The 22518-nt window shown below is 37.0% G+C and overlaps 1 protein-coding gene across 3 annotated transcripts in view; it reads right to left on the bottom strand.

Moving 5' to 3' along the window:
• The window catches only part of samd12 (sterile alpha motif domain containing 12), a 154345-nt gene that overhangs the window by 114403 nt on the left and 17424 nt on the right, over positions 1 to 22518 (bottom strand). For 2 of the 3 annotated variants that reach the window (XM_053493163.1, XM_053493162.1), the window contains exon 2: positions 9868 to 10064. In XM_053493163.1, coding sequence (XP_053349138.1) covers positions 9868 to 10064 — 197 coding nt within the window. Of the gene's footprint in view, positions 1 to 9867; positions 10065 to 18023; positions 18099 to 22518 lie in introns of those variants that run through there. The other variant, XM_053493164.1, reaches the window with a different exon arrangement.

Raw genomic sequence — 22518 nt, 5'->3', positions numbered from 1 at the left:
CCTTAAAAAAAAACTATAGTCCAACCAGAAATTGTGGATGTTTGAATCGTGACCATTGTACAGTATATATTTTACCATTTTTATAACCATGGCAGGACCTCCGGTCAACATTCACACACCACAAACAATTTGGGAACGCCAATTTGTCTAATATGCATGTAATTGGACTGTAGGAGAAAACCGGGGAGTAAACCCTCCAAGCACGGGGAGAACATGAAAACTCCACACACACACACAGACACTGAGCCAGGAATTGAACCCGGATCCTAGAGGTGCGGGCCAACAGTGCTAATCAATAAGCCAGCATGCCATTACTGTATCATTCACCGAGTTCAACTGTGATTGTAACTAATATAAAGGTTTTTAGTAATCAGGAAATGTGTTATTCTGCACTGTGGATACTTAAAGAATGATTAGTCTTAAAAACTTTAGTTCGTACATTTAAGTTTTGCTAATCGTGTGTGTGTATATGGAGTAGACCTGCAACGAGGAATTACACACTATGGACAGAACATACAGAGCTCTATAAAAGGAATATGGTAAACTTAGTTGCAGTGTCAGGAATAGAAGAAGACTCCCCTAAGCAGTCTCTTGGAACAGAAAAAAAGTGTCCATTTTTTAGCCTACATATTTGCAATGCGGTAAGGGACAGACCCCACTAAAGTGACTTAACATTCATAAACAGTCTCTGATGTTCTATAATTTCTGAATTGGACGCTGACTTTGACAGGATCCTGGTAGCTCATCACTCAGTACGTTTACATACATAGTGAAGTCGGGCTATGGTTATAGCTTCATTGGGCTATTTAATTGGACTGCTGTCCTTGTCCCAGTATACAAGCACAGAGGAAACAGTCAATTTATTGACCGAAATACAGTAGCAGACTGTGCTACTATAGGTGGTGATATGCCGGCCTTCAGCTTGTTCAGTAATGTAGGTCTGTGAACGTACTGTAGTACGTTGAGCGGTGAAAAACATGGACAACTTTACAGCCCTGCACAAGTCGCTATACCTTGTGGTTACTGTATGGTGTTCTAACCAAAAGGCAGGTGACACCGCTGAATGGTTTGCAGGTTCTTCTTCTGTTCTGCATTTTGTTTGACTTCCATTTCTGCTTCCGATGGAGGGATATGTGCAGGAGTAACTCGACTCCCAATCGCATTAACTGGCTGTGCTTTGAGAATTTTGCTTCAGTACGAGTTTAATCAAACCAACATGTTTACGTTTAATTTAAAAGCCTGGTTTTAGTCAGACTAAAACGACATCATATACAGTAAATGTCCTGACTGAAAAGCAGAAAGGAAAGCAGTAGTCCATCTGCAGCAGCACTGAACAGGCTACAGACAGATTCAACTGAATACACATCTAACCCATTTCTAGCCCCTGAAAGCAGCTAGGCTACTCCACAATTTAACTGATTTCACTAAGGACCTTTTTACACACATTTCACAAACTGTTAAAGCTGCGACTTGATAAAACCTCAGGCTTACTGACTGCAATTACAGTTGCAGGCACCCTAGGCATGAGATCAATGCGGAATGCGGATGCAGAAAGACCGAGCTCGAGCCTGTACTGCTCATTAAGGGTACATGCTGAGGAAGCTTTATATAGGAGCTGACATGCTGATTTGCGAGCAATATCATAGGGCTGAAGTTGGCACAGGTCCTAATGCCCCTTAAGGAAATAATAAACAAAAATGCAGTATGCACATAGATCTTATACACAGCCGGTACAAATCCAAGTGGAGGCAGTCACAGCAACGGGGTGAGGGTGGGGTAAATCCATGGAAGACAAGCAAAGTTAATTGGTTGAAATGCCATTTGTCTGAGACAAATGTAAAAACATGCTGCGCCAGCTGCCATCGATGCCTGGACAGGTCTTTGGCATACAGACCCAGGAGCCATTAAATGATCGCCTCGTTCTATTTGGGACAAGAGCAAGAGACAAAACAACAGATTGCCTTTAGGTTCTTGACTGTGCCAGCAAATTATTCCCACAGATTTGTGTTTTAAAGACTGCAAATAGAGGCAAAAGAAGCTACGTGAGATGCAGCAAGAAGCTGCTTGTGCTAACATACTCCAACTGCAGAGAGTAAATGGCAGAGCAAAGAGCAAAACTGCCAGATGATCCCTATAGTGGTTCTAAAGTCACATGACTGGGTTCTCTAAAGCACTAGCATCTCTCCTGGCACCTTTGCCTGATTAACTTATTTAATTTTAATAAAAGAAAGGGAAAAAAAATGCACAAACATTTTTTTCTCTACCTGAACCTCTGTGGCCTTTGCTTATTTTCTTTGAGGAACACGCACTTAATTTCCAAAAGTATGCATTTACCCGTCTTCACATGCATATGAACTTGGGTAACATCCAATTCCTAATCCATAGGGTTTAATATGATGTTGCCCAACCCCTTTGCAGCTATAACAGCTTTAACTCTTCTGTGAAGGCTTTCCACAAGGTTTAGGATTGTGTTTATGGAAATTTTTACCATTATTCCAGCAGCGCATTTGTGAGGTCAGACACTGATGTTGGATGAGAAGGCCTGGCCCGATTTCTCCACTCCAATTCATCCCAAAGGTGTTCTATCGGGTTGAGTCCAGTCAAGTTGTTCCACACCAAACTCCCTCATCCATGTCTTCATGGATTTTTTTTGCGCACTTTGTGCAGTGGTGTTTAGTCATGTTGGAACTGGTATGGGGTTGTTTTTAATGAGTTGGACATGTCCAGTGAAAGGAACTCCTAATGCTTTAGCATGCCAAGACATTTTGGACAATTTCCTGCTCCCAACTTTGTGGGAACAATTTGGTAACGGCCCATTCTAGTTCCAACATGGCTGCTCACCAGTGCACAAAGCAAAGTCCATAAAGACATGGATGAGCGAGTTTGGTGTGGAAGAACTTGACTGGCCGGCCATTTTAGTAATTAATGATTGAAAAGAGTATTAAAAAACACACAGGTGATGGGTAATATGAAATCCAACACCAGTTCATGTTAAAGACACTTTTGAACACTCCTATAAAGAAAAGAGAAGAACTCCTGATCCTGAGCTTCTCCAATCATAGTGAGAGGGTTTCAGTCTCAGATAGCCACCACTTCACATGCCTAAAGTAAGTGTGAGTGACTTTATCAGTGTGTGCTGCCATTTGTGAACTGGTGGCAAAGAAAGAAGTGGACAGGACATCATTCCAATAAAGGGCACTAAACTACCTTCAGTACCTGAACCAAGTACATTGGTGATGCAAATAAAAAAGTGAATCCGAATTTAATTAGAGCCCCCAATGATAGAGATAAAAAATAATAATAATTAAACTAACATAATATATAGTACTTCAGTTGTCCTAAACACCTTTGATTTAGCAAAGGGAAATTTTAATTAATATTCAATAATCAAAAGATTTAGAATCAATAATCAAAAGATTTAGAATCTTCTCTTTTGTATTTCTTTTCTGTCTACAGTGTTTAAAGCCTATAGCTACAGTTTGTCCTGGTTCAATGTTACCTGGCAAAAACACAAGAGTCGAAGATACACAATGTCTCAGATCATTATATAAAATTGTGATTTTACATTTACAAATAGTGACTTACATTTAATAAAATTTTTTATATCTGAGCAATTAAGGTTTAAGGGCTTTGCTCAAGGGCCCAAAAGTGGCAACTTTGTGATGCTGGGGTTTAAACCCACAACCTTCTAAGCTATCCTTGAACATTTTCTACTGCATGATGTTTATACACACTGTGGCTACCTCCTGGGTAGCACCAAGATGAGCGTCACACAGAGCTTGAGCTGTCTTTGATCACAATCCATCTGCTCCGACATGAGTCACAGTCACCATCAGTAGAAAGTATTATTAACACTTTAGCGATTCTAAAACTATACATTATGATGATTGTACTATTTATGAGTGCTGATTGGCAAGTTGTGTCAGGTAGGCATGTTCTGAGTTCGCCACAAGTCACTCGGCAATGCGGTGGGGGCATTGTTGGGCAACTGCAGCATAATCGAGAGAAAAAAAGATATTTAGATCAATGAAACATGGTATGCAAGGGATGTTTAAGTCAAACTTGGACTTTTGATTGTGCAGGATAACAAGACAGTTATGACAGTAAAAATACCTTTATTTGGGAAGGCTCAAATGGTTACGGCTCTAAATAACTGATTGGAAGGTCGGGGGTTCAAGCCAAGCATTGCCAAGATTCCAGGCCAAGATTCCTGTCCAGGCCCTTAATCCTGTCTGCTCCAGGGGGCGCTGTATTCTGGCAGTATGCGAGTGTGAAGGAAAAATACCAAACAAAAAAAAACTTTCACTGAGCTGTAAGGTAATATATGACAAATAATTGAATCTTAATCCTAATCTTAATTTTATTTCTTTATATAATCCTCTATATAGAGATAATGCACTTATCCCAGTGTTTCACTAGTGCTTGGACACCATCAAGGTAGAAAGATTTTTCAGTATCGGACTGCCTGTCTAATTCACGTCTGAAACAACGGCCTCCCAGGAACTCCTTAAATAGACCAAACATATGGAAATGACTTGGAGAGAGGTCAGGACTGTACGGGGGACGTGGCAATAACTCCCAGCCGAGTTCCTGTAACGTACGAGTGGTGTTGGTGAATGATTGTGTGTACAGTTCCAGAATGATTAAAGTACACTTTGGCGAAAAGTTATCCAGCGTTTTGCACGGATTAGGCGTTACAGTGGGTTTAGAGCCACCTCGCCCGGGATGTCATTAAAGGATGTACAGCCTTTTTTAAAACCTTTAATGTTTTACTGCGGCTAAGAGTCTCATCACCACACTGTACTTAAAGTCTTCTGTAAATGTCAATCACTTTTACAATCACATTCAGGAAAATTTCATCCTGTCAAATTTCATCAAGTGCCAATTTGACTTGAACGCCCCTCATATTCTAGACTGCTATATCAACATTTATAATACTAGATGTACAGTTATGGCTGTCACCTATAGCAGACCAACACTTATCGGGTACACGTCTCTTATGGATCACTCTCACACTCCTCTGAGCAAGTCGTTAGAGCGCTGGCTTGTTTTCACGGACGTGCTAATTCAGAAATAACCCAGCTGTTAACAGAACACACCTGTGAGTGCGCATTCTTCTAATGCACGCCATAGCGTTGTGCACTGATTTGGAAAAGAAAGACAGAAGCACGCTTTAAGCAAAGGATGTGGTTCGGATTTATTTAGCTCTGAAAAACAATGTACAAGGATTTCCTTTTAATTAATATTATAGAGTGGGAGAGATGTGGGGAAGCAACCGGACATGGACCCAAACTGGAAATAGCTCTTATTTAGGCACAAACACACTTTGTAACTCGCATATGGCTGCCATAGGTATAGGCACAATTACAAAGAGCGTGCGCGCACACACACACAAAGTCCTTAGTATAATTGCAGAACACAGGTATTTCCACGTTCCTATAGCAACAAAGCAAAATGAGTTTCAAGTACATAAATAAATCAGCAGCACCTGTGAGGTCTTAAGATTTCAAAGATAAGGTATTAATATAATATAAACCAATCACATTTATTTTATTTCTACTAAAAGGATATACATTTTTTTGTACTACTGAAGAAAAGAAAAAAAACTCAAGTGAAAACATCTTAAAAACTGCAAAAATCTTATGAACCCACCAGATCCCTCAACATTCATGCAATTCCTTTTTCTTTAGCTGCTGCACCACCTATAACGACTATTTTGATCATTTTAGCATGTCAGTGTTTTATGCACAGAAAGCACAGAGAGGTGCTCATCTAAAGGAACCCAGCACTGGGTCACAGCCAAAAACCCATCCTTTCTAATGATGATCATTTAAATGAAAACAGAGCGCCATCATGTGGTGTATTACAGCAGTTCACCTTTGAGACCATACTTTTCTTTCTGTGCAGTTTTTGTCTCATGTAAGTTTCCATAAGGGAAATTTCACATCGTTTGAATTTTTATTCCATTGCACAACAACTCTCCTACACTCCTCCGTACTGCGGACTTTCACCCAGGGAGAAGTGACACCCTGCATCACATGTAGTATGTTCAACATCTAACCAATCATACTGTAGATGAGACTGAATTCCTGTAACCAATCATAACGCTATCTGACAAGATGAGAAGCCTAATTTAACCTCAAAGCTGGAGGGGGGAAATTTTTTTTTTTTGCAGATTAAATGTTTGACAGCAGGCAAAACCAAAGATGTTTAATTCTGATTCAATGCTTTGAACATGTAAATGCACATCTTATCAGATCAGTGTCCATGAAACCATACACTCTAATCAGACTGATTTCAATCAGATTGAAGAATTATTGTCCATGTAGCTATAGCTGGTGTCTGTGTGTGCATGTTCTCGAAAAATCTGAATAAAAGTATAATATCCAAGTTTATGTATAAATAAACCAAAAACTCAACGCATTCATTTGCAACAGGAACCTTTTTTCGATAACTACAGTATGTATTAATTTTACATTTATAACATTAACACACATGTGATATGTTTTAATACACTTCAGGGAATATTTTAGCTTAAAATATATGAATACAAGTTAAATGCATGTTGGTGCATGTTAGAATCAGTTACAGGCAACGGTGTGTAAAGGACTCTAATCCTTAACTTGAGTAAAAGTATTAATACTCTAGGTGAATTATTATTCCAGTAAGAGTAGAGGTACTTTTTTTTTTTTTTACATTTCTTCTTGAGTAAAAGTAAAAAAGTACTTGCCATGCATTAGCTCACAGTAACCTTTAATTAAAAGTTAAAAGTTCCTCTCTATCTCTGTCTTTTTATCTTTACTGTGACCATGATGTTTCATCGCTCCTCTTCTGATTTCAAACACCTCCTACACGATTAAGCATTTCATGAAGGGAAGGCAAATCATGTAAATATGCATAATAGCATACAAGCCAGCAGGTTACAACTTTAAATACTACAGTACACACCACTCTGAAACAACGCAACACCATGCAGATGTAGAAAGTAAAGGTCTGTTGTAGGATGTAGTAAAGTAAAAGTAAAAAGTATCAACTTACTGTATAAAACTACTCGAGTGAATGGGAATGCATGAAATTCGCAATTTAGTACAATAGCAAATGTAGTAAATATACAGTAGTTAGTTACCATACACCTCTGGTTACAGGATGACCAGGTGTGTTTTATTTAAACACAGGTTGGGGCCTTACAGAACGTTCATCTCCAGGGAAATGTTTAAAAGGTTGGAGGCTAATATTTCTATCCTTCATTAAAAGTAATTAAAAAAAAAATTAAACCAGCACTAAATAAACGGTTACATTCATTTCCATTGTATGGATGAATTCTTTGCATTTGGTATCGTCTGGTATTTGGAACACAAACAGGTAAACTAATTAAGCTGAACAATGTGCAGGTGGACAACACGTCAACATCATGGGACTGATATGTGAGGTGCAATGGACACTGGGAACTGAATAGGGTAAAAGTCATACCAAACACACACACAAAAGGGACAAATAAAAACTCCTACCATTATCTATTCATACTGCATATATTCACTGCCTTGTTATATATTTATTTACCAAGTATATATATATATATGGACCTATTTGACCTGCATCTCGTTTAATTGTACAATTTAATATTTGCCCTAATATATATAAACTTCACAAATTTTATACACAGATTTATACTATTTACATGTCTAGTTGATAAACACTATATTGGCAAAAGTATTGGCTTGCCTACCTTCACATGCATATGAACTTGTGTAACATCTAATTCTTAATCCACTGGGTTTAATAGGATGTTGGCCCCACTTGATTTGCTTTTTTTATTTTTTAGATTAAAAAGTGTGTTTATGGAAATTTTTGATAATTCTTCTAGAAGCACATTTGTGAGGTCAGACACTGTTGTTGGACGAGAAGGCGTGGCTCGGAGTCTCCGCCTAGAATAGCAATGAGACATTGTACAACGAAATTAAAGTGCAATTTCTTCAGTGCAAAAATAAAAACAGTCACTCAGATTAAATAATAATAATAATAATAATAAAATAATAATAATAATAATAATAATAATAATAATAATAATAATAATAATTTATTCCAAAGGTGTTCTATCGGGTTAAGGTCAATAGTTTCTAATTTTTAATAGTTTTTTTATCATAATGGTTACATATATTTTCTAGGTGTATAATAATTTTATCACAATCTATCTATCTATCTATCTATCTATCTATCTATCTATCTATCTATCTATCTGTCTGTCTGTCTGTTATCTATCTATCTGTAGCAGCACTTTTTTTCCTTTCCTTTTCTCTTTTTCCTTTGTGGATGGACATGTCACACGCACTTGATCTGTACCTTACGGCACAGGCACAAAATGCACTGCAATAAATGCAAATCCCACCGAACAACAAACAGCAGATTCTAGTTATAACAGGGTTAAAAAGTCAGAGTCAGGCTATCTATTTATGAACAATCTAATTTACACTTGTTACATCTCTCAAACAAGATTAGTCGTTAACTAATTTACCCTGAGCAAAAGAAACCGAACCGGCTTCTACCTGCTCACTCAGACTGACTGTGCCAGAGAAAAACTGTATCGAGACTGAATTATGGACATTTTAGATACATGTTTTTTCTGCAATTTTGGAAGAAATCTTTAGTTTAGAGTCAAAATTCTAATAAAAAATAGTCAAAATTCTAAAAAAAAAGTTTTTTTTTTTTTTTGATAATTCTCTTTCATAGGCTCATGTTTACCTATACTGTAAAAGCAATAAGAATTAAGAGCGGAACCGCTGTAGTATTAACACTTTACATGATTAGCACTGCTAGACAAGCCCCCAGACTGGTAGACTGATAGACTGCTAGTCTCTTACTGTGCTACAGTATGTTTTTGGAGAGTACAGTATGTTTTTGACAAAAGCAATGTGCATGTGTTTTTTATGGATGAAAAAGTTTAAAGAAGTGGAAACCAGCACTGAAGACAAACCACACAGTGGGAGACCATCAACTGCGACAAAGGGGATTTTCAAGCAGGATTCGAGAGCTGGGTTCATCGATGGCGCGAATGCACGGCTTGTGATGGAGACTATATTCATTAGTACCTTTATGTAAAGCAAGAGTTATTCTAACAACATGTCCACTTCAAAGGACTTATGTCAGTTCATAAAAAAGTTATGCTCACTTTGGCATTACTTTCAGGACAACCCTCGTATTAAATAAACCATAATATAAACTCACTATGAAAATCCTTAGAAGACTTTTTGCTAAAAAATAATAATAATAATAATAATTTTCCCTTTTTATGTAAACTTTTGGAATATTGTGTCAGAATCCTCCGTTAGAGGAGCAGCCATACAGAAGTACATTTGTTCGAGTACTATTTTTATCTCTTTTTTTCCCCTAAAATTAAACCCACAAAGGATCGTAAGTAGATGATTTATCATAGTGTCAAATCATCAATGCACATTGCCAGGGGTTATTTATTTTAAACCGCACCTGAGAGACTACTTCAGTCCAAGAAAAGCTCCTACAGCATTAAACAGAAAGGCGGGAAGTGATAGAATCCATTAGTTCTTAACACCAAAATAAACCACTGCTGCACAGAAGCAAGACTTAGCCATGCATCACTAATGATTATTCTTCACTGTGTTTTATGCTTTTGCTGCAGTGATACTTCATGGATATAAAAGCATCTTTAATACGAATTTGAGTCAACTATTAATAAAATAAATAAAACAGGTCACTGATTAAGGTTATGTTTATCCTAATAAAATGAAACCCTAAAACTGTCCTTTATTTATGGTTTGTAAATGTATCGTACTTTCATTAAGCTCTCAGCTGCACTAGTACATGATGGTGTACTGTACAATCGTGTGTTTTTACCTTGGAGAGTTCAGATTCGGAGATGGAGCGTTGTGGTGGAGCGCAGTGCTGGAATCCTGGACTGTGCTGCTGAAATCCCGAGCCGCCATCGTTCAATCCTGGGCCCTGATCCACAGCCTCGTCTTCCACGTGTGAGCTCGTATCCGCCATACACACCTGGTGATCGATCCCATTCTGACTCAGGTTGCAGTGGACAGCTGCAGAGACCAGGACACCAATAGTGACGATTTATTTTAAAACAAACTCATTGTCAACATTTGGTAGCATGGCGTTGGGGGGCATGACGGTTAATGTTGCAAAAACAAATTTGCACATGGACCAATTAATCATCACCTAGGAATTTATTTCCATGGAGGCTTTTTTTTCTTTGTTTTTGTTATTGCAGCAAATCTGTGTCACTGAAAAATGAAAAGATCTAGGTCAGTAGAGTTATCTACAGAGAAGTTTAATCATAATGCTGTTGCTTTACTTTTCATCAGCACTAGGGGGCACCACAGCACACTTCCATGCTCCACACCACACAGCCTAAATTAATGTAAAGGTCATCAGGTTATTATTGGAGAAAATAACAGAAATTAAAACAAACAAACCAAAAAAAAACCTACGAAAAACAGAAAACAGACTGATATCCACCTGCAAAGAGTATGCATCATCTATACTGTACACTGTGTTTGTTCCCTTACTTTCTTTTCTATGATTTGAATGCAACCATTTCTTTTTTTCCTGCTTTCTTGTCCCCTCTTTGATTTTCATATACTTTCACCCTATTATTTGGTGTCAATAAAAATATTGACAATGACAAGTGTTTGTAGTTACACTTTGTAACAAGGAAATACATCATTAAAGGTAAATATGTTTATATTTTTATAGCCTCATAGTCTCCTGTATCCTTTCTTAATTTCTTTTATCCAAACATGAACTACAGTATTACTAAAGATGTTACCACCTGATACAATATCATCACCATACCTACTGTACAGTAGGTGCTGATTCGATTTATACTGCAATTCTGTATCACACTTTTATAAAGTCCCAATTCTATATTATTAAGGGTTTAAAATCTTTGCAAATAATGCAACATTCAGTTATACAGTATGTTTATAGTATTAGAAATTGTATACAGTATATATATATATATATATATATATATATATATATATATATATATATATATATATATATATATAGCGAATATCCTATATAGCCCTATATAGAAATGTACACTTTATGGTGCTTTTTATTTTGAAGCTCCTCCAGTTACTCATTTTTGCTTACGGGCCAGTCTTGTGTCTAGGCATCGATGTCTGTCTATGATGTAGACTGAGTGTTTAAAGGGACCGAAAAAAGAAGCTGAGACATCAACCACCATCCCCCATCTTCAAAGTCTCAAAACGAGTATGATGTCGAGCTCTTGTGGGCTCACGCAGCTTTTAGTCGTGCTTTTATGCGTTTCGAGACAATTTTGCGTTCATGGTGTTTTGGGTCTGTTGTAGGCACGTGTAATGTAAGGATTAAGTTTCCGATGGATACTCCGGTTTCCTCCCACAGTCCAAAGACATGCAGTTTAGGCTAACTAGTGTTTTCTAAATTCCCCTAGTGAGCACGTGAATGAGTGTGTGTGTAAGTGTGTGTGTGCTTGTGTTCTGCAATGGACTGGCACCTCATTCAGCTTGGTGATACGTGACTTGACACACAAAAGCATACCGTGATAATTCCTTGATTAATATTTTTCCACTTCAGTCCCTAAATGTTGTTTTGAAAAATGCTATAAAAAGCAATGGCAAGATAACAAAATGCCAAATGATTTATTATCCCAACTTCCTTTTTTTTAATATGACGCAGGATTTCGATGAATGTTCATTTTGGAAAATAAATTAATTAATTAATTAATTAATGAGTTAAGACATCAAGTAACGTGCTGCTGTAAAAAAAAAAAAAGTGGCAAATTGTGTATAATTATCAAAATAATACTTACAGTACAGTAATAAGTTACAATTATTCGAGTACCATACATCACCGTAGACAACACACAAATTAAATCAGACATAAGCATGTTGGTGCTCATAAATTAACCAATCATAGCCTTATCTATTCCAACTCCACATAATCCACTGTTACGGCAACAGTACACCGATTTAACACAACCAGAGCTGCACTGAACATGCCAAGAAGATTGACAAGAACTGTTAGAGGGTTTATTTTTTTTCTCCCCAGGAATCATGTTTGGAAGTTTGAAGAATATTCAGGTCTCTTAAGCTCTACATTGACACTTAAACACCACCTGCATTTTATAGCCTGCAGCATGTCGAAGGCAAGCGAGATGAAAGTCTTGTCTTCCCCTGAAGCAGAACCATAAGCATCAGGTGTTCACACTACGCTTAGTGATGCTACCGGGCATATCCAGAATATTTATATATTTTTTTTATATCCAGAATAAAAATTTTATTGAGTGAGAGACACTGCGGAAATGTCCAATGTGTAATACACCGTTTGGATTTTTTTTAAATCTTTTGCTATGTTACAGTAAATCGCTCTGATTCAAGACCGGTTAATGTTATTAAGCTGAATATTTACACCTCCTGCTGTTCACAGACACACTGTAAATCCTGCTGCAATGATTTCTCTACAAGAAAGAGCATACAGTAAATTGACAATATCAAGTAGCATGAGGCTAAACTAACATAGATGAGCTAGCATACTACTGGGAGATCTAGGCTTAAGGCTCTTCTGCTACATCACGGTGATACGCGCATCACTCTCTCATCTGTTAGCTTCATGGTCTGCTCAGTTACTCTCACTATTACATATTTTGCCATCACATGCAGACTCAGTTTTATTGCTCTTTATACAATTACTGTACTACGTTTTTTACATAAATGACTGCTATTTTCACAGTTGTCATTTTTCCACACATAAAATTTAACATACATTTTCCAGACACTTATATACAGAGCGAATTACATTTTCTTTAATTTTTGTTATGTCCGATTAATTTCAATTCAATTCAGTTTAAATTTTATTTGTATAACGCTTTGAATAACTGTCTTTGCCACAAAGCAGCCCCTTACTGTACACAAAGGAAATATATTTCCCTATATATTAAATATGTCAATATATTGACATATTTAATATATATATATGTCAATATACTGTCAATATATTAAATGATTTAGTGTTCTGATCTACTGGTAAATTGAAAAGAATTTATAATGTTAATGTTATATGTTGCTACACTAACTGAAATATTAACAGAAAAAAACATATTCATGTTCAAAAATATATTCAAAACATACAGAATAATATATTGTATTACATCAGGAGTTGCTGCTTTTCATATACTGAGAAATATAATAAAAGATATTCAAATGTATATCATAATGTATGTAATTTTATATTCAACAATATACTTTATAATATATTAAATTTGATTTTATATATATGTCCATACATACAGTTTGTCTAAGTTTGCCCACTTACAGTACAAAGAAATGAAGGGTCTATAATTTTTTATTATAGGTTTATGGTAAAGGATTGAGACAGAATATCAACCAAAAATCCAGAAAAAGCACATGATACAAATTTTATGAATTAAGTTGCCTTTCAATAATGGAAATAAGTATTTGATCCCCTACCAACCAACAATAATTCTGCCTCTCACAGACTGGTTATGTGCTCTTGTGGTACACATTAATTTAAGAAGGTGCTCCTAACAACAATGTAATATGTGTATAAAGCCACCTGTCCACAAAATCTCTATCTTCCATTTAAACCTCACCAATATCGGCAAGACCAAAGAGCTGTCAAAGCAAGTCAGGAGCAAGATTTTAGACCCGCACAAGGCTGGAATCTTGGTGAGAAGAAGACAACTGCTGGAGCGATTATTTACAAATAGAAGAAATACAAAGTAACCATTAATGGGACTATATGCAAGATTTCACCTCATGGAGTAAAAAGAATCATGAGAAAAATGAGGGATCAGCCCAGGACTACACGGGAGGGGCTTGGAAATGATCTCAAGGCAGTTGGGAGCACAGTCACCAAAACAAACCATTGGTAACACAATACGCCTGCATGGATTAAAACCCTTCAGCACAGCAAGGCTTCCCCTCCTCAAGAAGACACATGTACAGACCCGTCTGAGGTTTGCCAATGAACAGAGAAAGACTAGGATACCAAAATTGAGCTCTTTGTCAACAACTTGACCCGATTTCAAAAGAAATTATGGAAGTTTCTATGAAATGCAAATGTGTATAAATCAAAATAATTAGAATTAACCTGTCTTTGTGTTACTAACTCCATAGCTGCTAGCTACAGTAACTTGGGGATCAATAAATCTATCTATCTATCTATCTATCTATCTATCTATCTATCTATCTATCTATCTATCTATCTATCTATCTATCTATCTATCGTTGCTCTGATTGGCTTACCTCATTGCACCTAGCAGGGTGATGAGTCTTATAAATCTTATAAATCGCTGATTCATCTTATAAACACTCATAGTTACAGTATATCAGATTTTCATACCTTTGAACAAGAAGTCTTGTTAGCGCTAATCAGAATGTATGATAGAGTCCTTAATGTCCTCTACAGCTGCTCTGAGGTCAGCTGAAAAACAATCATCAAGCTGAACGCAACATTTCTGCACAGTAAATTACATTCCGCCGTCTTACCATCAGGACGTTTATACTTTGAATTTTACCATTAGACACTATAGAAACTTTCAGAATCTTCCAAAACTATAGATGCCCAGACCTAAAAACTAGTTTCAACCATGGCTACTGGAACTAGAACTGACGAGTCACATGAGATAAAAATACAGCTTTTTGTTAAAAAACATTTTGCAGTACAAGGAACAGCGTCTGTACAGGAAAGAACCTACTGTTGTGTTTGAAGGTTCTGTGATGTTTTGCAGGTGTTTTTATCTTGTACCTTACATAGGATACAAGCCATCATGTCCGTGTCTACAAATAGAACTAGGTCATGCTTTGATCTTCCAGCAAAACTGTGATCCAAAGTACAGTATACCGCATGTCCGAATCCAGACAAAATGTCTCATTCAGCAAAGTCCTGCTCTGAAAGGCTTTAAGGTGAACTGAAGAGGAGAATGCACAAGAGAGGATCCCGGAGGTTGGGTACTGAGGAAAGTCACGGACAAATCTCAGTGCTGAAAAACGGAGGTTGCATCAAATGCAGTGACTTGCAAAAGAATTCATACCCCTTTACCTTTTCCACATATTACTGTATAACGTTACAACCACAAATGGAAACTGTATTTTATTGGGATTTTTTTGATAGACCAACACAAAGTTTGTGGCACGTAATTGTGAACGGGAAGGAAAATGATAAATGGTTTTCCAAATTTTTTGCAAAAAAGAATTTGAAAAGTGTGATGTGCAGAACAACAAATGTTATTCTTCGAGATTTATCACATTAGACACGATTGATTTGTACTATTCCCAGGGACGGTTCACATTGTTTTTGTTCTCCGTTCTCAGGTACACTTGCATATTTACACTCCGATACAGCAGTTGGCAGTATGCACCTACTTGGTTTGTGAGCACTTCAGTTGGTTTATTAGAGGTTACGGTTTACTTTTACTTCACTACATCCTACAGTAAATATCTGTACTTTTGCCCTTATTATATTTCTGCATGTCGTTACGTTACATAGCCACAATGGTGCATAGTATCTGAAACCATTGGGCTTCTAGGCTATTAGGGACGAGAATCACCAGTCACCTCGTGATACCATATTATCACGATACCTCAGACCTATTTTTTTTTTTAATTCAATTCTACAGTATTAGTATTACGATTTTATGAATATCCCAATTCGATATTACATTTTCCCCTGATTTTGTAACAATTCTAAGTCTTTAAAAACGTTTAATGAGTACTTAAATATAAAAAATTTTCTTACTTAAAAACCAACAGCAGAATTTCTCCGTTCTCCACCATATGGAGAACATTCTAAACAAACTTATAAGCAAATAAATTACTTCCATCCTATGGAATGAAAACGTGTACAGTAAGTACTGTAGTCCCGTGTACCTGCAAAATGCCTTCAAAACTCAATTTTACAGTGTGACTTTTGATAATATGACGCCATAAAATGCGTTTATGTTGCGCCACTCAAGAAGCTTCTGCGCTCGGTAGAGAACTGTGTATATCGAAGGCTGATCAGCCGATCACCGGCCAATACTGGTCACTGGCTCGATTAGAAACCATTTGGACTCAGTGTGGTGATACATGAATTTGTCAGACACAAAAATTGCAATTCATAACTGAATCGACTTTTTTACTATGACTTAGGCTACTGTGAGCTGATAAAGCTCTGTAATTTTGATACTTTAGTAAATCTAAAGATGAGTACTTTGTACTTTTACTCAAGTAGAAACGTATATGGAGGACCTCTACTTTTACTTGGGTAATATGTTTCCTGCCATCACTACTAATATGTTACCTGGGTCATCACTACTTTTACTAAAGTACAGGTCTCATGTACAGTACTCTGCCCACCACTGGTTGGCAGTCAGGGTGTCCTTATCCTTGTGCCCTACACTCTCTGAAATGAGTACAAAATATAAATAAAATAATAAAGTGTACTTCAATCAGATGCTAGATTTTACTCATATTTTACTGTAATTACCCAATTAATTAATTTAACCACATTAGATTTAAAAGCCTGACCTTTTGCTTCAAAGCTGAGTGTTTATACATATTTACACATTCTAATAAGATTCTCTGCAGTACTTCAACTATCAGAATTCAGACCAAATGCTAGAAGCTTCAATTCTATTTTAAAAGGATTAATTAAACAGTGTGTGTTAATCCCAAACACACTCAGAAATCAAGGCTGTGTCTCAACCCAAACAACATCATGAAGATTTTAAAGCCTATAGTGCCTGGGTGCAACGCAAGCTTCGTTGGTTTGAGGATATGGATAAGGATATTTTTTTCCTGTTCATTAGCATGTGCGGTCGCTCTGTAACGCGCTGTAAAGGACACTAGGCTGGTAAAGTTATCCGAATATATCTAATAGTCTGTATTTCTGTTTCTGTTTCTACAGTAGCTGCTCCCTGACTTTGTAGAAGTAGCACCATGGTGTTTTAATTAAAAAAAAATAATAAATCTAACACTGTCTTTATCATCAAATGTCTTTGGTCACAATGCACTAAATTGGCACTAAATCGTGTAAATGTGCAAACAGCTAAAAGTGCAGAGATGCTGAAGAGTCTTATTATTCTATACTGCAAACATTTCTGCTATTCCTTACTGTCAAAGGACGTCAGTGATGCATGCAGTTTGGGATCAGTAGTTTGAAACAAAACTGCTAACTTTTATTAACTTAAAAATTACATTTATTATTCAACATCACTTCTGACTCGGTTTCCTGAGTTGGTCAGTGGATGTTCCATAGCTGCTTAAGCATATAATATTATAAACACTAATAAACACCATACAGCGGTACCTCGGCATACAAATTTAATCCGTTCTGGAGGCGAGTTCTTAAAGTGAAATTCCGTATTGTGAAACGCACTTTGCCATAGGAAATAATGTAAATGCAGATAATCCGTTCCAGCCTCCCAAAAATACACTATAATCATATTTTTTATATAAAAACAATCAAACCATTTAGAACAGACTTGTAAATGATGTAAAATATAAAATAAATATAAATAAAATTATAAATAAAGGATAAATAAAAATGTTAACTCACATAACCTTTTTTATGATTCCTCTCGGCACCGGCTGCTTTAAAGGACAATCTGAAAGCAGCTCCCTGTTCTTCTTGCTACCGTCCTTAATAACATTTTTGCATTTTGTGCATTTTTGCATTGAGTCCTCATGGTGCTACAGTACAGTATGTGTTCACTAAATCTTGCACAAGGCCTCGTATGCCAAGGTACCCCTGTAGATTCTCACTACAGTACAGTACATATACTCGACACTGAAAATCGTAAATTCATAAGAATCATACAAGAAGGCAGGTCAGGAAATAAAAGAGTGCTCTTTTTGACAACATCAACAGTTTTAAAGCATTAACAAGACTTTAAGAACGTACATACATATACCTATCAAAAATCTAAAAAGTATTAGAAAAAACAATTAATACTGTTCATAAATGCTGAAAAGAGATCCATAAAGTGTTACCCTCCATCTTTCAGCTTTGCAGAAGGAATTGAAACACGATGCTGTCTGACGAGTACAGCAGTTCTCTCTCTCTCTCTCTCTCTCTCTCTCTCTCTCTCTCTGAGCAGCCAAAACACTAAAGCACTGAGATCTTGCCCAGTGAGCCTGTTTAGACCTCAGAGAAGGACCATGACATTCATCCTGAAGCAAATGACCTAAGCTGGCACGCGTCTGTGTAGCTCGGAACCGAGGTACGGAGATAATGCGGTGCAGAGCCATTTGAGGCTTGGAATATGAAGATAAGTGTTCTGAATTTGATTCTTGCTACCACAGGGAGCCAGCAGGCTGACCTTAGTAAGAGAGTTACAGGACACGAGGTTATAAATCAGGCACACATCAAGATTTTGAATGATCAGTAGAGGAGACACAGGATACCAGACAAAAAAGAAAAAAGAAAGAAACAAAAAGGTCCAGGAATTCTAAATACACTTTTATTTCGAGAATAACCTCTGGAAAAAATCAATAGAATTCTAATCTAAGAACGTCAGTCTGTCCAGGATAAGTTTTCAGCTGGTTAAAAACATTCATTCACTCGCTCAATGTCTGGCAGGAGGGTGGCAGGAGATCTGGTGCCTATGCCAGGAGACACCAGGGCCAGGGCACGATGCTGGGTAGACCCTGGATATATATATACATACACACACACACAGGTACACACTATATATACTCCACAGACCGCGAGACGGGAATCGAACCCTCGACCCTGAAGGTAATGATAACTATAAAAAAAACACATTTAACTAAATGTTTACTGAAGATATTATGGTGCCTATACAGTATATACAGTAGGTCTTAAGTTGTTTCCTACTTTCAAGATTTCCTGGTACCGACCCAAGTTTCCATTTCACCTGTTTACAGTAATAAAGCTCCAACTGATTTTACACACCTGCATCCAGCCTTTCACCATATGTTACACTTCTCTGTTTCTAATGCACAGATGTACAGTAGCTTTTACTTTGAAATATAGCAACACATCTGCTGCCTAAAAAAATTTTTTAAATAGAACCAATTAATCTGCCATTGATTAATTACAGCAGCCCTAATCAATGATGATATCGTCCAAATCTATTTGGAAGTGATACCAGCCTGAGCACGACAATTCCCTGCACACGACTTTATTACTTTCGAATCAATCTTATTAAAAGACTGACATCCCTGAGGTTTAGCTGGCAAATAAGCTTAGACACAAGGTCAAACGTCTAACTCCCTACGCCACTCAAACCAGTCGGCTGAAGTGACTAATCCATACACAGCATATAACAGGATTCCTCTCCCGCCGCACTTCCCGACACTCTCCAAACATCAGCGCTAAACAAATGAAAAATGACACTGCTGGTTGCACGACTTTGAAGAAATCTGAACCATCCAGCTAAGCTTGTTTTTTTCGAGAGATTACAAGAATCCTGGTCTGGAATTAAATACCCTGCAAGTAAATATCAGAGAAAAGCATTACTTGGATAGAGAGAGAAAGAGAGAGAAAGAACAATCGAAAGATAAAGAAAGAAAAAAAGAAAGGTAGAGAATTGAGTCACCTCATAATGCAGAAAACATAAAAAAAGCACAATAATCTTCTTTGAACAATTGATATTGAGATGTACAGTATCCGCTTTTTCTGCTCTGTAAAGCTTCATAACTGGTTGTTAATTGGTGATTTCTGAGGCTGGTGACTCTAAATGAACTTCTCCTCTGCAGCAGAGCTCAGTTTTGGTCTTGTTTTCCTGGGAAGGTCTTCATGAGAGACAGTTTCATCATGGAGCTTAATGGGTTTCACAAATGCACTCGACACAATCCTGTTCTTGCAAGAACCGTTCCAGAAAGGCCAACCTTTGTGTCCTAAAATAACACCTGACTGTTATTGTTGTTGTTGTTATTTAATTACATAATGCCATATGTGTTATTTCACTGTTTTGAAATCATTAGTATTGTTCTAGAATGTTAAAAATAAATCCAAACCTTTGCATGATGTGTCTAAGTCATGCATAAACACATTTCATTGGTTACTGCTTGTCTGATTGACTAAGCTGATGTTAAAAAAACAACAAAAAGCACAATGACTTCAAAGTTACAAGCTGTAATGATGATGCCTCATGAAGCCAAGCATTTCATCAGCATTATGTGAAGTTGCTAATAAAGAGGAGCCAAAATGACTATTGATGAATGTTATCTTCATCGGGTCACAACGCTCGTTAAGGGCTTATTTTTCCTACTATAAATTCTGAATCTAAGAGCCTATGTGCACTTTACGCCTTCCTACTGAATTAAATCACAGACCCTGAGATCGAGAACTGTTACAGTTATTTAACCGTTATGTTATGCTACATATTGAAATGCGTTTTTAATATCAAACATCTAGTATACTGTAACATCAGTATAACAGGACCGTCGTACAGTCCTGCTCACTATTATTGGCACCTCTGGTTAAGATGTGTTCTTAGGCTTCTAATAAATTATTTTTTTATTGCAGAAGCATAATCTCACACTGAAAATTGTAGAAAGAAATCTAACCGTTAACTCAAGTGAATAAAAAAATAAAAATTAAATTAAACCATGATTAAGAAATAAAATCACCTGTTCCACAATTATTGGCACCCCTAAGAATTCTGCTAAAATGAATGTAATTGAAGCATTTTTGTCCATTTTTACTGTACTTTATAAAATACTTAATAATTCATGACTTCCTGTTTTCCTGTAGTATAAATATGACGTGACACAGAGGCCTATTTCTCTTATCCACTTTTCAGTATGGAAAAGACAAGAGAACATCCCAATTCCAGTGACGCAGTGAAACGAACAAAGTGTGTCGACCTTCATAAGTCAGGCAGTGGCTACAAGAACTCACCTAAACTCGCCCATATCTACAGTCCCTCTATAGATCCGTATTCTTCAATCTTGGCAAATGTTATAAGTGGAGATTAAGATGCTGTCTTGTTTGCATCAGAGGTGCCAATAATTGTGGCACATATGATTTTATGTAAAAAAAAATTTTTTAAAGAAAATTCTTAATGTGGGATTTTTTTCCACTTAATAACTGTACTTAAATCAAAGTTTGGATTTTTCTCTCTCTCTTTCTTTTTTGCTTTGTGGTTCTATATTGTTTAAATAATAATAATTAAAAAAAAAACATTTATTTGAAGCCTACAAACACATCCTAACCAGGGGTGCCAATAATAGTGAGCAGGACGGACTGTAACTGTTGGCTTTAAATTCTTATCTGGACTGAACAGGATTTTTGTAAACACACTTTGTGACGCTTTCTGTTTCTACAATTATACTGTGTTTACATTATTAAATAAATTAGATATTAATAGGATGTGAGTGAACAGAATTCAATGGATAACTGGATAACACTGCCAGCCCCTGGTACATCTGCTCTGTATTGGTGACAACACCCACATCTGCAGTGAGACAGCCTTTTAAACAAAGGCAACTTAGCATGCAGAGCACATACAGTGCTTATCTCTCTCCTCCTTTATCCCTCCTCCTTCTCCCTTTCTCTTCTTCTGTCATGCTTTCTCACCACATCTCTCCATCCACCAGGCACGGAAGCTCACTAATGTTCCCCAATCGAAATAAATTATGCATGTGGCTGAGCTATACTGGGAAGAAAGAGTGAGAACGGGAATGAAAGAAGGGGACAGAAAGAAATGGGCAGGGAAACGAACAAAGAGGGCAAGCAGAACATATCAGTAGATGTGATTTACAGAAGGAGGAAGATCTCATCTCCTTTCTGCAGTTAGAGAGCATCGCGGGCCGTGATCAGTGTTGATGCTGGAAATGATTCGTTTTTACATCATCTTCTAAAGATAGCTCAGAATATTATTTGCCCTCACTTGTCTGACATGCGCAGTGGGAAGAGAGGCACATCAGTGTGCTCCCCAGCCCATCTTCATCTGCCGGTCAGACAAGAAGGAGAATATGAGACAGAACAGCACTTAATGAACAGGACACGCAGTGAGAACAGAATTAGCTACCTCAACGCGATCAGTGAAACAGATAGGCAGCACAGATGCTGCGTTGTATCTGTGTGAGGTCAGTGTGTTTGTGTACGCAGAGCTTGTGATGCTGGGTTTTGATGTGGAACAGCCAAGTCAGTCTAAGTTTACGACCTACAGGATAGCATGAGGACAAAGGCGATAATAAATTAAGAAAAGCAGAAGACTTGAAAGTAATACTGTAAGTGCGGGACTACAATAGGATGGATGGAAGAAGGTGATCACCGTAGAGGAAGCAGTATAGCATACAGTATGAACATAAGAGGAACATCTACAGTGGTGACAAAAGTATTAAGACAACCCTGCCATCTATATAAATAAAAGAAAGATTTTGTCTGTGCATGGGTAAGAACTCGCTCTTTTAATGATATCTTTATGTTTAATACATTGGACGACTCGAAAAAAGTCTCAGAAAATCTCTGTCTGTCTGACCAAATTTAAGTTTTTTCTCCCTAATTTAGTCG

The sequence above is a fragment of the Clarias gariepinus genome, chromosome 3 (genome assembly GCF_024256425.1).
Source record: "Clarias gariepinus isolate MV-2021 ecotype Netherlands chromosome 3, CGAR_prim_01v2, whole genome shotgun sequence".
Classification (NCBI taxonomy): domain Eukaryota; kingdom Metazoa; phylum Chordata; class Actinopteri; order Siluriformes; family Clariidae; genus Clarias; species Clarias gariepinus.
This window is presented reverse-complemented; position numbering and strand designations above follow the sequence as displayed.